Source organism: Notolepis coatsorum, assembly GCF_963971535.1.
Source record: "Notolepis coatsorum genome assembly, chromosome: 14".
Classification (NCBI taxonomy): domain Eukaryota; kingdom Metazoa; phylum Chordata; class Actinopteri; order Aulopiformes; family Paralepididae; genus Notolepis; species Notolepis coatsorum.
Genome location: NC_140178.1, coordinates 14,005,022 through 14,019,508, shown reverse-complemented (window position 1 = coordinate 14,019,508; position 14,487 = coordinate 14,005,022). Strand labels below are relative to the sequence as shown.

The window sequence follows — 14,487 nt, the reverse complement described above, 5'->3', positions numbered from 1 at the left end:
GTGTGTGTAAAGGGTGCATTTATATGGCAGCTTTTATATCCAAAGCGCTTTACAATTTTTGTTGCTCACATTCACCCATTCATTCACACACCGACGTCGGAGGCGACCATGCAAGGTGCCGACCAGGGGCGGAGCTAGGGGGTGGCTACCTGGGCTCAAGCCCCGGATGTATTCTGAAAAGCCCCGAATCTATTTAAATTTTTTTTTTTTTTTTTTTTTTTTACAATTCATCATTGTTACATGAAAATATGTTTGCACCAGATTTAGCAGAAGCTAATTTCCATCTGTGGTCTATCCAGCTGCTAACTGTATTTAAGTGAGTTAAGTCTTGGTGTCATGGTAGACTCAGACCTAAGCTTTAAATCACAATCAACAAGTTGACAAAAACTTAATTCTTCCACCTTAGAAACATAGCTAAAGTACGGCCATTTATAAATCAAAAGGACGCTGAAAACCAGATCCATGCCTTTATCTCAAGCCAACTCGACTACTGTAATGCACTCCTTACCGGCCTCCCGAAAAAATACGATGATAACTATTTTATTGCAATGCACTATTGCATTATTTTATTCTATTTTACTAACTATTTTATTGCACTGCACTATTTTACTTTGTATCAGTGAATCATAGACGCCTGGCCATAAGAGCATTCGGAGCATCTCTGCTCTCCCACTATTGAACTTGGGGGAGCAAAGGTATGATCTTGCTCCACCACTTTTAGATTATATGAAAAATATGATATATCCCCCCCCAATATATAAATCTAACCATAACGTTGTTATGGTTAACTGAGTTTTATAGTGAAAAGAGCAGCTTTATTGGTCAAGATTGAAGGCTCTATATTGCAGGAAATTGCACGTACAGGTTCATTAAATTCAAAAAAAATCTGTTGTGGAGGGGGTCCAAACCACCCCTTACCTGCCCAAAAAAAAAAAAAAAATTAAGAAAAAAAAATTAAAAAAAAAAAAGGGGGGGGGGCATCTGGGCTAAGCCCCAGATCTCCTACAATCCTAAATCCGCCCCTGGTGCCGACCTGCTCATCAGGGGAGCAATTTACATTTACATTTAGTCATTTAGCTTACAAGTTTTGTACGACAAGTCAGTAGGAAGGATACGACTCTATCAGCTGAGTAACAATGTGCATCAAGGTGCTCAGACTTGAGCGCTACAGTGTCGAGTGCATGTTAGCAGCAATTAGGTGGTTAAGTGTCTTGCTCATGGACACTTTGACACGCTGCCCCCGGGAGGAGGGGGAATCGAACCGGGTAACCTTCCGATTACCAGACTATCGCTCTACCTCCTGAGCCACTGTCACCCCTGTGTGTGTGTGTGTGTGTGTGCGTGTGTGTGTGTGTGTGTGTGTGTGTATGTGTGTGCGTGTGCGCGTGTGCGTGCACGAGCGTGTGTTCAGGAGGACCCTGTGTGTGCTCGGAGCGACGTACAGAATGCGTAGGCGCCACTCGATATGTAACTAATGTAGCTTTCCGAGTCGGCGCGTCGCTGGCGTGACATCCAGCAGCCGGCGTGTGACAGAGTGTGTAGTGTGTTGGAAGCGGCAGAGACAGATTGCGATACATTACAACCCCCGTGTGAACAGGGACCTCATTATCACAGCGTTCGAAGGCCAACCGCGGCTCAACCGCACAAGCGACCAGCTGTCTCCGCCGTCCAATCTGTAGTCAGAGCGCTAATTGACATCATCGGGGGGACGGGCCAATCACCGGAGGCCGTGAGTTATGTGTGTGGGCGGAGGCTAGCGGCGGCTTGTTGTAAATTTTTCCTTTACAACTGTGTGTTTTTGTGTGTGTGTGTGTGTTTAATTAACCACTCGGACTAATTGCCCTGCTCTAACGGGATTAGAACAATAAGGGGGGAGGGGGGTAGAGGGAGGATTAGAGCAGTAGGCACCTGGTACCTTGGGACACAAGGGGGGGAGAGAGAGAGAGAGAGAGAGAGAGGGGGAGAGAGGGAGAGAGGGAGAGAGGGAGAGAGAGAGAGAGAGAGAGAGAGAGAGAGAGAGAGAGAGAACAGAGAGACACACACACAGAGACGGGGAGAGAGAGAGGGAGAGGGAAAGAGAGAGAGAGAGAGACACAGACACAGAGAGAGATGGACGGCTGAGAGCAGTGGGGGCTTTTATTAAGGCGGTGGCTACGGTTGAGACTGAGTTCAGCCACAGAGGGTGAGGATAGCCTCAGTAAAGCAGTGGGTTCAGAGGTCACTGTGACCTCAGAGTGATATGTGCCATTTCAGCCCTGCATTGTGTGGGTGGGAGAGATGCTGCCAAACACACTGACGCAGGCTGAACTAAGTTATTAAGCGGCCGCAGCACACAGTAGAGATTAGGGATTACAGTAACACATAGTGTTTAAAATAACAGGGCTGGCAGCGGAAGAAGCCCTGTTGCCATGACCACTGCGTTCAGCGCAGATACACAGAAACACTGACCTCCTTTGAGTCTCCCTCCAAACCTTTGAATCCTGTCCTCTCATGATCTGTAATAGGCCTACTGTTGTTGTTGTTTCTGTTGTTTTATGTTTTATTCAAGCCTTAAAGGCCCCATGAAATCAAAATAGATGTTTATGTTCTTTTATCACGTAATGTCTTGCACCGATTGTCACTTATATGCCAGTATCTGCCCCAACAATGACAAAAATGTTTGTTTGTAGGTCTTCTTAATGATATTTTAGAGTTTATTTCCTTGAAAACGATCAAAATAAATGTCGTTGAGTCATCCTGTACATGGGGGCGTATACTAATTTAGCATCCAATGAAATGCTTCCTAGAATGACATTTACAGCACATTGTAACTAAGCTAGCACTTGGCCTCTTTAACTGGAAAAAAATGCTTGCTAGCTAACGTTACTGATGTTGTGCAACGTTGCTAACATTAGCTTGCTAGCTAACGGGTCGACCGTAATGCACATTCAGCGCTATTGGCTACTGTAAACGCCACTCAATATCCACGACAAGTCCCTCTCTATCCCTTCTTGTGTTTATGTGGAATCAAATTGCATTCCGCTAGCCATTTCTTGGGGACTTTAACCAGGCGGGTCATTTAAGAACCAATTGTATTTATTATAAGAAATTCAGGGCAAAGGGATAAAACTGGACAGGGGAGTTGCTGTTACTGGTCTGTTGGGGAGAGGAGAGGGGTCATAGTGTAACCTGCTTACCATAATGCTATCAATACCACCAATCTTAGTAGACATCTCACAATTGGTCGTTATGTGTAGGCTTATGAGTCCATGTGAAAGCTTAGAGTCGGGGTTAAGGAAACTAGTAGATTAGTTAGATTAGTTTCTAAACACATTATACATGTCAAAGAATACGGTAGTTGCTGGAAATTCTTTTAAAAGATTGAACTGTGTAGAACTGAATTGTGAGGTTAGACCGTTTGTCACCATTTTTGTATTCAGGATTTTCTTTTGGGCGGGTGTGAAATCAGGCTCGATGACACGTGGAGGCGTCCTTAGTATGATCCTCTGAGCTAACAATAGTATTTAAAGTTTTTTTAATCATTCAAATTCGGCTGGGTAATAACACACGATTCTATGATGTGAGACACTCCTAACATTATATTTATTATTGCTTTACCCCGAACGTGTTGTTTAACTAGCTGTTACATAAATAACATCACCTATACCTTACCTACATACAGTATCCAATCATAACTGGACAGGATAGATGGAGAGCAAGATCTGTTTCTGTCTTATTGGGGAAACTACTAGTTTACCAAACTACTAGCTACTTAACAGTGGAATGTTGTTTGTCAAACTAAAACTACTTTGAGTGACTACCACCGGACTACTGCCAATTGTAGTTTACACTAGTAATTGAACTACATGTAGTTACAGTAACTACTCCTCAACACTGCTTGTTTGATGGACCACTGTGAGCTCTGATTGGCTAAGCCGTCCCAACCCCCCCCTACCCTCTGCCTCGCCGGGCCTTTATCCCCCCCCCCTGGCCTGGTCAGTCATACACCAGGAGGTAAACCTCACTCTGCTCTGCTCTAAAGCCTGTCACTCCACAATCTGGACCTGTCCCAGATAATCCCCAATCCCAGCATAGGAAGCGGTAGGCTCTCCAGCCACGGGTGGAGCACAGAGGTTAACGGGTAGGCTGAGAGAGAGAGAGAGAGAGAGAGAGAGAGAGAGAGAGAGAGAGAGAGCTAGAGCTGGACTCTTGACCACTTTCTTCTGGAATTCCCTGGTCGCTGTGGATTTTGTTTACAACACGGAGCCGCCTTGAGAGAACAGCATGGCCGTGTACGTTCTCCTGTGACGGAGTGGACGTGGCGACAGAGGAACGGAAGATTGTCTTGTCTTAAGTGAGGAACTTGGAAAACGGGAATCGGACTCTTGTCTTTAAATGCGCACGTTGTTGCAGATAGTTTAACATAGTCTGATATATATTCCTGTACTTTGGAACTCGCCACCGGATGGAAGTCGGGACATTTTGAAGAAGTGAAAGCGGGGCCTCCTTGACGCCTGTCCCCACTTTTGACCGTCTGGTTGAAGACGTATCTCGTAGTTATGCGTGACACACAGTGACATCCGTTTTCGGAAAAACAAAGGTGTGTTGGAAGAGAAGACCGGAGAGAAAGAGGAATAGAGAGAGAGAGAGAGAGGGAGGGAGAGAGAGGGAGGGAGAGAGAGTGAGAGAGAGAGACCACATGATCACTGCAGGACCGTTGCACATCGTCCGCTCTCTGTCACCGTGAGTCAGAGAGGAAGAAGAAGCAGAAAGAGCTGAGTACACGGGAGGCGTCACACCTACACACCCCTCCTGGATGACCACAGAGCCGCCACTCTGACACACAGCGCTGCTGCCGCCACCGACCGCCGTCGTCGGTGGTTCTCCTCTCCGCTCCTCCTGGACACGGTCGGGACACAGGTGTGAGAGGGAGGGGTGAGAGAGAGAGAGAGAGAGAGAGTGAGCGACACGGAGGGAGGGGAGAGCGTGGAAGAGCTGTTGTCTTGAATCCTCTGAAGCTCTTCCCTCGTCGCTCACGTTCTGCAATCCTTTGGACTGGAAGTGTCGGTCGATTTGGATAAAACTTAAATCTGTCATCGACCAACAAATTCCACATGGTGTTTCAGGACGAGCACCTGTACGTGAGTCGTACCGGATACACGCACAGCATACGTCTCGGAGCAGACCGCTGAGACTTGAGAGAGAGACGACACGAGGACACGTTTAGTCAACAATGACTTGTCGCATGCGGTCATTCCTTCCTATATTAGGTTTGTGTACTACATGCCGTTTTTCCTGTGTAGCACTTAATTTCTTACTTCTTGGGGGGAACAGACGAGAGAGGTACAGAGAGGTGTTCCTACCGCTAAACCCAGCGTTCTCAGAGCCAGGAGCCTGGAACTGTTGTTCTAGAGCAGATACCTTGTTTGTTCTTCTGGGGCGGTCAAGGGGGGGTGGCTCCGGGGCCCAGGATGATTTTGAGTCGTCCCCTCTCAGGGCAGTGGCCGTGGGGTTCACTGTAGCCCCTCTCGGACCCCTTAGTTGTGTTATCCGTGGTGGGTGTGTGTGTTTGTGCGGCTACGCCGAGCCTGCAGTGATGCTGGTGTACTCCCCCTCAGCCCAGGACGCAGACCTGGCCCTCTGTCGCTGCGAGGGAGGCGTGGAGATGGCCCTGCAGTACGCCAAGATGTGGTGCCGCTACGCCAAGGACCTGCTGGCCTGGATGGAGAAGAGGATCAACCTGGGTGAGTCTGTCTGTCTGTCTGTCTGTCTGTCTGTCTCTGTCTGTCTGTCTGTCTGTCTGTCTGTCTGTCTGTCTGTCTGTCTGTCTGTCTGTCTGTCTGTCTGTCTGTCTGTCTCTGTCTGTCTGTCTGTCTGTCTGTCTGTCTCTGTCTCTGTCTGTGTCTGTCTCTGTCTGTCTGTCTGTCTGTCTGTCTGTCTGTCTGTCTGTCTCTGTCTGTCTGTCTGTCTGTCTGTCTGTCTGTCTCTGTCTGTCTGTCTGTCTGTCTGTCTGTCTGTCTGTCTCTGTCTGTTTGTCTGCATGTTGTAGATAAATAATGGACGAAGGTTCCTAGTGGATATCGCATATTTCTGCAGTGTTCCAACTTCCTACAACCAAATGTATTATTGTGGAATATTTCAAATGAGTGAAGCTGTAGAAATTCAGACGAGTCAAATTGTATAAAAATAGAACATAGTTTATTTATCTGTTTCCATGGCCATAGAAAGAAAAGGATCAGTTTATCATCAGAGACACACAAGCGTCTGACCAGAAAGTGACCATGAGGTCTGGTCAGACTTACATTAAATACATAATCGACATGGCGTACATAAGATACCCAGATATGACAAGAAAGGTAAACAAAAAATGCCCTAGTGAGAGAAATGAAAACAAAGATGGGCTCTATAGGGACTTTGTTATGTCTTCACACAAAGAACTGCAGATGAAAAGACCTTGGACCTCTCATATCTCCTGGCCCTTTGGCTGTTGTTTTAAGAACACTGTTAAGACTGTCGTCCTAGTGTCTTTGAGCTGTAGCTAGTTAACCTATATTAACTAGTCAAGGCTATCGACATAGAATATGTATTTTAACACAGAACTATATGACACGATAATATTTTCCCATCACAGTATCTACATGTGACACTTGAAATGCACCCACAAGATAAGATAAGATAAGTTATTAATAATAATAATAATAATAATAATAATAATAATAATAATAATAATAATAATAATAATAATAATAATAATAATAATAATAATAATAATAATAATAATAATACACTTTATTTGTATAGCACCTTTCATACAATAATTGCAGAAGTGCTTCACAGTAGTAAAAAAGACATAGGCATAAAATTAGCACAAAATTGGCAGATCAACAGCAATGCATGAAGTGCAGACATAAGATAAGTATAAAATGACCATCAAAATAGAACATTAAATCACATAGTTCTTCACATTAGGATCTAACATCCCAATAGGCCTCTTTGTTTACGGTTTTAAGTTAAGTTTAGTTACGTTACGATAAGATAACATAGTTGTTGATACAGACATTGGTTTAGCGTCAGAACACACAATACTGCTCGTCACCAATGCAAGAGACTCCGGTATCGAATCCCAGTCTCAGCATTGCCTTCGACTTGGGCCGGCCGTTGTACTATCTCATTTGGCAGAGTCAGCGGGTGGAAGTCGATGGGTGGGGATTGGACGTTGTGGACAGCGACTCCTACAGGTCGGTTGGGTGACGCCTGCACAGCAGAGACAGGAAGTATCGGGGGGCAGTGTGAGCCTCCCACGCGCTACTCCTCGCCGCTGAGAGTCCGCGCTGTCTGGTGAAAAGATGCGACAGGCTGCCTCCTCGTGTACCGGAGGGGACACGTGATGCAAGGCTTCTATCCTCACTACAACCAACCAGTGGGGGGCATAGTCTAGCAACGTTCAAGACAGGGGAGGGGAGAAATTGGCAATACAAAATTGGGATGGGAGAAAAATAGAAAATGAGGAGAAAAAGAACACCCCTCTGCACAAAAAGGGCAGCAAATTAGACCCAGGCAACTACCGCCCTGTTTCTATTCTCACCTCCATCTCGAAAGTCATGGAAAAAATAGTCTACGAACAGGTCGAAAAGTACCTAGCGGAAAAAAATCTAATCTACGAATTCCAATCTGGCTTCAGAACATCCCACTCCACTGACACATGCCTTCTCTATTTGAATGACCACATCAAACAAGAGGTGGACGCAGGCAAATACTGCGGCATGGTCATGCTGGACCTACAAAAGGCCTTTGACACGGTCAATCACTCCATTCTGATTGACAAGCTAAAAGCAATTGGTTTTGATAGTCTATCAGTGAGCTGGATGCAATCCTACCTTGAGGGGAGGGAACAGATGGTGGAGGTAAACGGTACCCTATCCCCCCCCCTCACAGTGAGCTGTGGTGTTCCACAAGGAAGCATACTAGGACCACTACTGTTCCTAATTTATGCAAATGACATGTCGTCAGCTTGTGACTGCAACTTGTTCCTGTTTGCGGACGACTCAGCCCTGCTGGTCTCTGACAAGAACAAGTTACAGGTTGAAAAAACCCTCAGCTCGGAACTAGGCAGAATCTGCATATGGCTCGCTGATAACAAACTATCATTACACATGGGCAAAACAGAGTCCATTCTCTTCGGTTCAAATAACAAACTCAGCAAGACCGACGGCTTCTCAGTTACAGTGGGTGACAATATTGTCACAAGGAAAGATGAAATTACCTACCTGGGGTCCATCCTAGAGGCTAATCTCTCCTGTGACAAAATGGCATCCAATGTAATAAAAAAAGTCAACCAACGAACTCGATTCTTGTACCGGATCTCCTCTCTGGTAAACAAGAACACCCTGAAGACTCTGGCAGGAGCACTCATTCAGGGGTACTACGACTATGCTTGCACCTCATGGTACCAAAGCACCTCAAAGGCGCTAAAAACAAAATTACAAACATCTCAAAACAAACTGGTCAGACTACTGCTTGACCTTACTCCTAGAACCCACCTCACCCCTGCCCACTTCGACAACCTAGGATGGCTTAGAGTAGACGACAGAGTACAACAACTTGCAATGGGCCTGGTCTACAAGATACACTACACGACCAAGGTACCCATGTACATGTCAAAATACTTCCCAAAGGTCAGTGAATACCACGATCACAACACCAGAGGGAGCTCCACAAATCATGTCAAACCCAGATTCGGCTCAAATAAGGGACTAAACACGTTTCGCAATTATGCCACATCAATGTGGAACGCCCTACCCAAAGCTGTAAAGGAATGTGGATCACTACCCACTTTCAAAACCTCTCTCAAGGGACACCTACGGGAGACTGCAATTCAACACTGGCCCCTGTAAATATCCTAACCCAATCATTCCAACCCCCTCCAATGTACAGTCATTTACCTAGTATGGTTTTGTCAATAGTTCAATGTACAATTGTGTTTGTTTGTACAGTGTCTCCTCCCCCCCCCCCTCAATGTACAGTGTTACTTGTTTATACAGTATGCCCCCCGCCCCCCCCCCCCCCCCAACCACCTCCAATGTAAATTACCCAGTATGGTTGTCAATATCCCAATGTACCCAACCCCCCCCACCCAACCTCCAATGTACAGTTTCTACGTCAAATGTATATACTCCCTTTTCTTGACTCCTTCTGTATCACAAACAGTACTGTATTTGCAAATCTGGTATGTCATAAATGTATAGATGTAGCAGTACTGACTATCTGTATGTCATGTATGTCATATATGTCTATATGAATTGAAAATGGGGGACCCTGATGGAAACAAGACAAACGTCTTTCTCAGGTCTGCATCCCCTTAACAATTGTATGTATTGAGCCGTACTGTATTGTACCCATTCTGCAATCTGTTAAATAAAGTTTTCATTCATTCATTCATTCACACAATACTGTGTTACAAACAAGACAGCAGAGACCGACGAGACATCAGACAAACAATGTGATTAACCCCTTCCTTCCCTCCCAGCCAACGTTATTCATTTTGATGTGCCACAGTCCCACAAGTCGAAGGTTATTTTATATTGCACAGCTCTTTTATATTGCACTGTATCATGTAGGTTGAGACCACATCTCTATCCTGCTTGTTAAGTAGGCTTATTGAATGTGGCACAGAAGTCCCATACAGACAGGAGAATTACATGCCGTTACACCTGAACACTGACTCGTGTTGGGAGTTCGACGTCACATGCGCAGTGGCGTAAGTGTGTACTTGATCCATATTAAGCGTGTGTCCCCGGGATCACTTTTACAATGATTATAGAACGCGCTAAAGTCCATGATTAGTAGTAACCTGGACGCGAGGCGGAGTCACCGGGGCCGTGTTTTCTAGACGGTTGAGACTGTTGTTTATACGGATCAGGATGGGGTGGTAGTTACAGCGAGAGAGAGAGAGAGAGAGAGAGAGAGAGAGAGAGAGAGAGAGAGAGGTGCCACTTACATGCCAACAGTCACGCCCGCATTCCTAGGAAAGGCGACGGAGAGTCAGACCTGCGCAGGCTGCCATTCACCTGCAATACAGCCTGACATGGGGGGGCCCCCAGAAACAAGGGGGGGGGGGGGGTCGCTGCAGCGTGCCCTCTGCTAATGGAGGAGAGAGACTCTATGTCTGTTTGGGGGGATTTAACAGCATGAGGGGAACCCCCCCACCGCCTCCCCGCCACCCCACCTCCTTGTGCCGTACCCAACCTCAACACCGTGTGTGTGTGTGCGTGCGTGTGTGTGTGTGTGTGTGTGTGTGTGTGTGTGTGTGTGCGTGCGTGCGCGGCGGCTAGCGAGGATGACAGTGAGCCGGCGCGCTCTGCCCTCAGCGAACCCTCCCGACCGCGGGATTAGAAGACAGATTAGCAGGGTTCACAGCAGGGTAATAAGAGATGACAGAGGGCATTCAGAGTTGCCCGTTGGACGCTGATTATTACCCCGCTCCCTGGCACGGAGGCCAGGGCGGCGAGACCGGTACCCAGAGAGGACCCTGCCTTCCTGCTGCCATGTTAGTCTGTCAGCGGGGGGGGGGGGGGGGGGGGGTCTTCTGGCGGTCTGCATGAGGAGCAGCTTTGTCGGGGGGGGGGGGGAGAATCAGCCCGTGACTAATACTGGGGGGGGGTGGTGCTTCAGGGACCACAGAGTTTCTGGATTAGTCATGAAGTAGAAAATCCTGAACAACTGTAAGAAAATGGCGGAGTGCCAGGGGTGCCGTTATATTAGTAATCATCGGAGTTAATTATATTGTTTTACGCTGTTTATTTTTTCTCATATTTTTATATTCAGAGTTAATTATATTGTTTACACTGTTTCTTTTTTCTCATATTTTTATATTCACATTACATTTTATTGCCTACATTTTATGTCTTTCTACTATTACCCTGCCCATACCCGTACCTCCCCTCCCCCATCCCCCATGCTGCTATGACGCCCGAATTTCCCCCAAGGGATCAATAAAGGAATATCTTATCTTATCTTATCTTATCTTGGTAACATTGTTTTACCAAGTTTTATGTTTGTTTGAGGGAAGCGACAGGTGTGACTAAAGGATCAAGAAAAGAAAATCCCTTTTCTAAATTGACTCAAGGAAACTATAAAGAATACCAGAGTCCTATAACAAGGAAACTATAAAGAATACCCGAGTCCTAGTGGTTCCCAAAGTCGGGGTCGTGACCCAAAGGTGGGCCGCGAGCAGCCACGGGAGGGCCGCGAGATGATTTCCAATTTTTTTTATTTTTTTATTTTTTTGTCAGGCCACTGAACTTAGAAGCAGGCCAGGACAGTGTTTCTAGTTGTATTCTAAAATTCTATTCTATTGTATTCTAAAATGTAACTATATGGTTTTATATTAACTAAATAACAGATTATGCACATAAAACGCTGAAAACAACCGAAGCAACAATAGTATTTTAATGAGGCTATTATTATTATCATTATTATTTTGCAACAAGTTAGCCCTCTCATAAATAGCACATATAAATGAATAACTAACTTGAACTAACTTAATAGGATTGAAGTGATATTTGGCTTAAAAAATCGGTCACCTGGCAAAAAAAAAGAAAAAAAAAAGCCTGACGATGTGCATTGGACCACGGCTCTCTGACGCCTTCTTTTCTGGGTCCCGGCCTGAAAAGTTTGGGAACCCCTGAAGGAAACTATAAAAGAAGAAAGGGTCGTCACGTCAGAATACCAGTGTCCTTTGAAACAAGGGAGCTATAAAAGAAGGAAGGGTCGTCACGTCAGAATACCAGTGTCCTTTGAAACAAGGGAGCTATAAAAGAAGGAAGGGTCGTCACGTCAGAATACCAGAGTCCTATAACAAGGAAACTATAAAAGAAGGAAGGGTCGTCACGTCAGAATACCAGTGTCCTTTGAAACAAGGGAGCTATAAAAGAAGGAAGGGTTGTCACGTCAGAATACCAGTGTCCTTTGAAACAAGGGAGCTATAAAAGAAGGAAGGGTCGTCACGTCAGAATACCAGTGTCCTTTAAAACAAGGGAGCTATAAAAGAAGGAAGGGTCGTCACGTCAGAATACCAGTGTCCTTTGAAACAAGGGAGCTATAAAAGAAGGAAGGGTCGTCACGTCAGAATACCAGTGTCCTTTGAAACAAGGGAGCTATAAAAGAAGGAAGGGTCGTCACGTCAGAATACCAGTGTCCTTTGAAACAAGGGAGCTATAAAAGAAGGAAGGGTTGTCACGTCAGAATACCAGTGTCCTTTGATACAAGGGAGCTATAAAAGAAGGAAGGGTCGTCACGTCAGAATACCAGTGTCCTTTGAAACAAGGGAGCTATAAAAGAAGGAAGGGTCGTCACGTCAGAATACCAGTGTCCTTTGAAACAAGGGAGCTATAAAAGAAGGAAGGGTCGTCACGTCAGAATACCATGCAGCGTTCTATGCTCTGCTTGGTCCCAGACTTTGGTGCCAGTTCTATAGCAGCCTGTATTAAAATTATAGCAGCTATCTGAGGAAATATACATCGACCAATATATCAAACGTTAGCTAGTCAACAATGCTACAAAACGTTGATGATTCTGACATCCAAGCTAATCTGTTTAAAAAGAGACGCTGGATCCTCTTGAATCTCTTCCCGTTCAAATGTCGGCCGACTATTGATGGCTATATTGATTGGTTATCCAAATGTGTATTTATTTAGGCTTGATTATATCACCCAGTTCATCTAAGATGGAACATAACCACAGCCCCTGGCATTGTATTGATAATACTAGCCATGTCTAATATTTTCATTTTATTTTCTCTCTTTAATTTTCCATAACATTTCTGACTTGTGCACTAATGTTGCCCCATATAGCAGTTAGGCTTCGCAAACAGCTTTATGTCAAGGGAACCTTAATTATATATCTTTTGGTTTACAGAACAAGAATTTGCTAAAAACATCATGAAAGCAGCGGAGGGAGCCAAATCCTGTGTAGCACAGCAGGTATGTTGTTTATGCTCTGCTATGCTATGCTATGCTATGCTATGCTATGCTATGCTCTGCTATGCTATGCTATGCTATGCTATGCTCTGCTCTGCTATGCTATGCTATACTATGCTATGCTATGCTATGCTATGCTATGCTCTGCTCTGCTATGCTATGCTATACTATGCTATGCTATGCTATGCTATGCTATGCTATGCTTTGCTACTGTATGCTATGCGTTATGTTATGCTCTGCCTTGCTATGCTATGTTATTTTGTGTTGTTATGTTGTGTTGTCTTATGTTGTATTGTGTTATGCTATGCTATGCTATGCTATGCTATGCTATGCTGTGTTCTTCATATAATGTTTAGTTATAATCACACAATATGATACTATGGTAATATTTGGAAATCACTAAGCGTATTTGGGAGCATGTCTATGTTCCCCGGGTCCTATGTTCCCCAATTGATTGATTGATTGATTGATTGAACATTTTAGACCACCAGCCCTGATTCCAAACTCTAACCTTAACCAACTTCGAAAAGAGGGCCTAAGCTTAACCAGTTTGAAACAAGGCGGACATTAATAATGAATAAAATAATACAAATTTATAATATTTTCAATCAATTAATCAATCAATCGAGGAACATACAGTAGGACCCGGGGAACATAGGGATGATCCCGCATATTTGTGGTATCCATGTTGTTGTGTAAACTGTTTGTTGTTGCCGTGGCGACAGGACATGATGCCCCTGCAGTACATCTACACCATGGCTCTGGAGCAGGACGTCAAGAACAGCACGGCTGCCAAACACACGTCAGACCTCATACAACAACACTGCTACCAAGTACTGATGCACACCCACACACATACCTACTGTACATACATACATTATGCACATTGCCAGTGAGCTGGATGTGCTCTGTGTCGTTGAGACGTGCGTGGACAGGTTTGTGTTTAATCCTGTGTCTTTATCCTAAAGGCCTTGGCTGCCAAAAAACACGAGATCGACAAGTGGCGCAGAGAGTTTAAAGAACAGTGGGCGAAGCAACAGAAGAGGATGGTGAGTTACCCCCTAACTCTAACCCTGACGAGTACTGAAGTGTCAGTTACTATCAGTTACTATCAGCTACTATAAGTTACTATCAGTTACTACACGTGGGGACACGTGATGCAAGGCTTCGTCCACATTGCAGCCGACCAGTGGGAGGCATGGTCTAGCAACGTTCGAGACAGGGGAGGGAAGAATTGGATAATACGAAATTGGGATGGGAAGAAAAAAAATAGAAAAATGGGAGAAAAAGTAGATTAAAAAAGTTACTAGCAGTTACTAGCAGCTACTATCAGCTACTATCAGTTACTAGCAGCTACTATCAGTTACTAGCAGCTACTATCAGCTACTATCAGTTACTAGCAGTTACTAGCAGCTACTATCAGTTACTAGCAGCTACTAGCAGTTACTATCAGCTACTATCAGTTACTAGCAGCTACTATCAGTTACTAGCAGCTACTATCAGTTACTAGCAGCTACTAGCAGCTACTATC

At 45.0% G+C, this 14,487-nt stretch overlaps 1 protein-coding gene across 1 annotated transcript in view; it reads left to right on the top strand.

Moving 5' to 3' along the window:
• The window catches only part of gmip (GEM interacting protein), a gene marked incomplete at its 5' end in the record, with an annotated part of 60,479 nt that overhangs the window by 20,420 nt on the left and 25,572 nt on the right, over nt 1-14,487 (top strand). The window contains 4 exons of the mRNA XM_084329009.1: nt 5,598-5,723; nt 12,895-12,959; nt 13,682-13,789; nt 13,925-14,005. Of these exons, the coding sequence (XP_084185135.1) occupies nt 5,598-5,723; nt 12,895-12,959; nt 13,682-13,789; nt 13,925-14,005 (380 nt within the window). The remainder of the gene's footprint in view (nt 1-5,597; nt 5,724-12,894; nt 12,960-13,681; nt 13,790-13,924; nt 14,006-14,487) is intronic.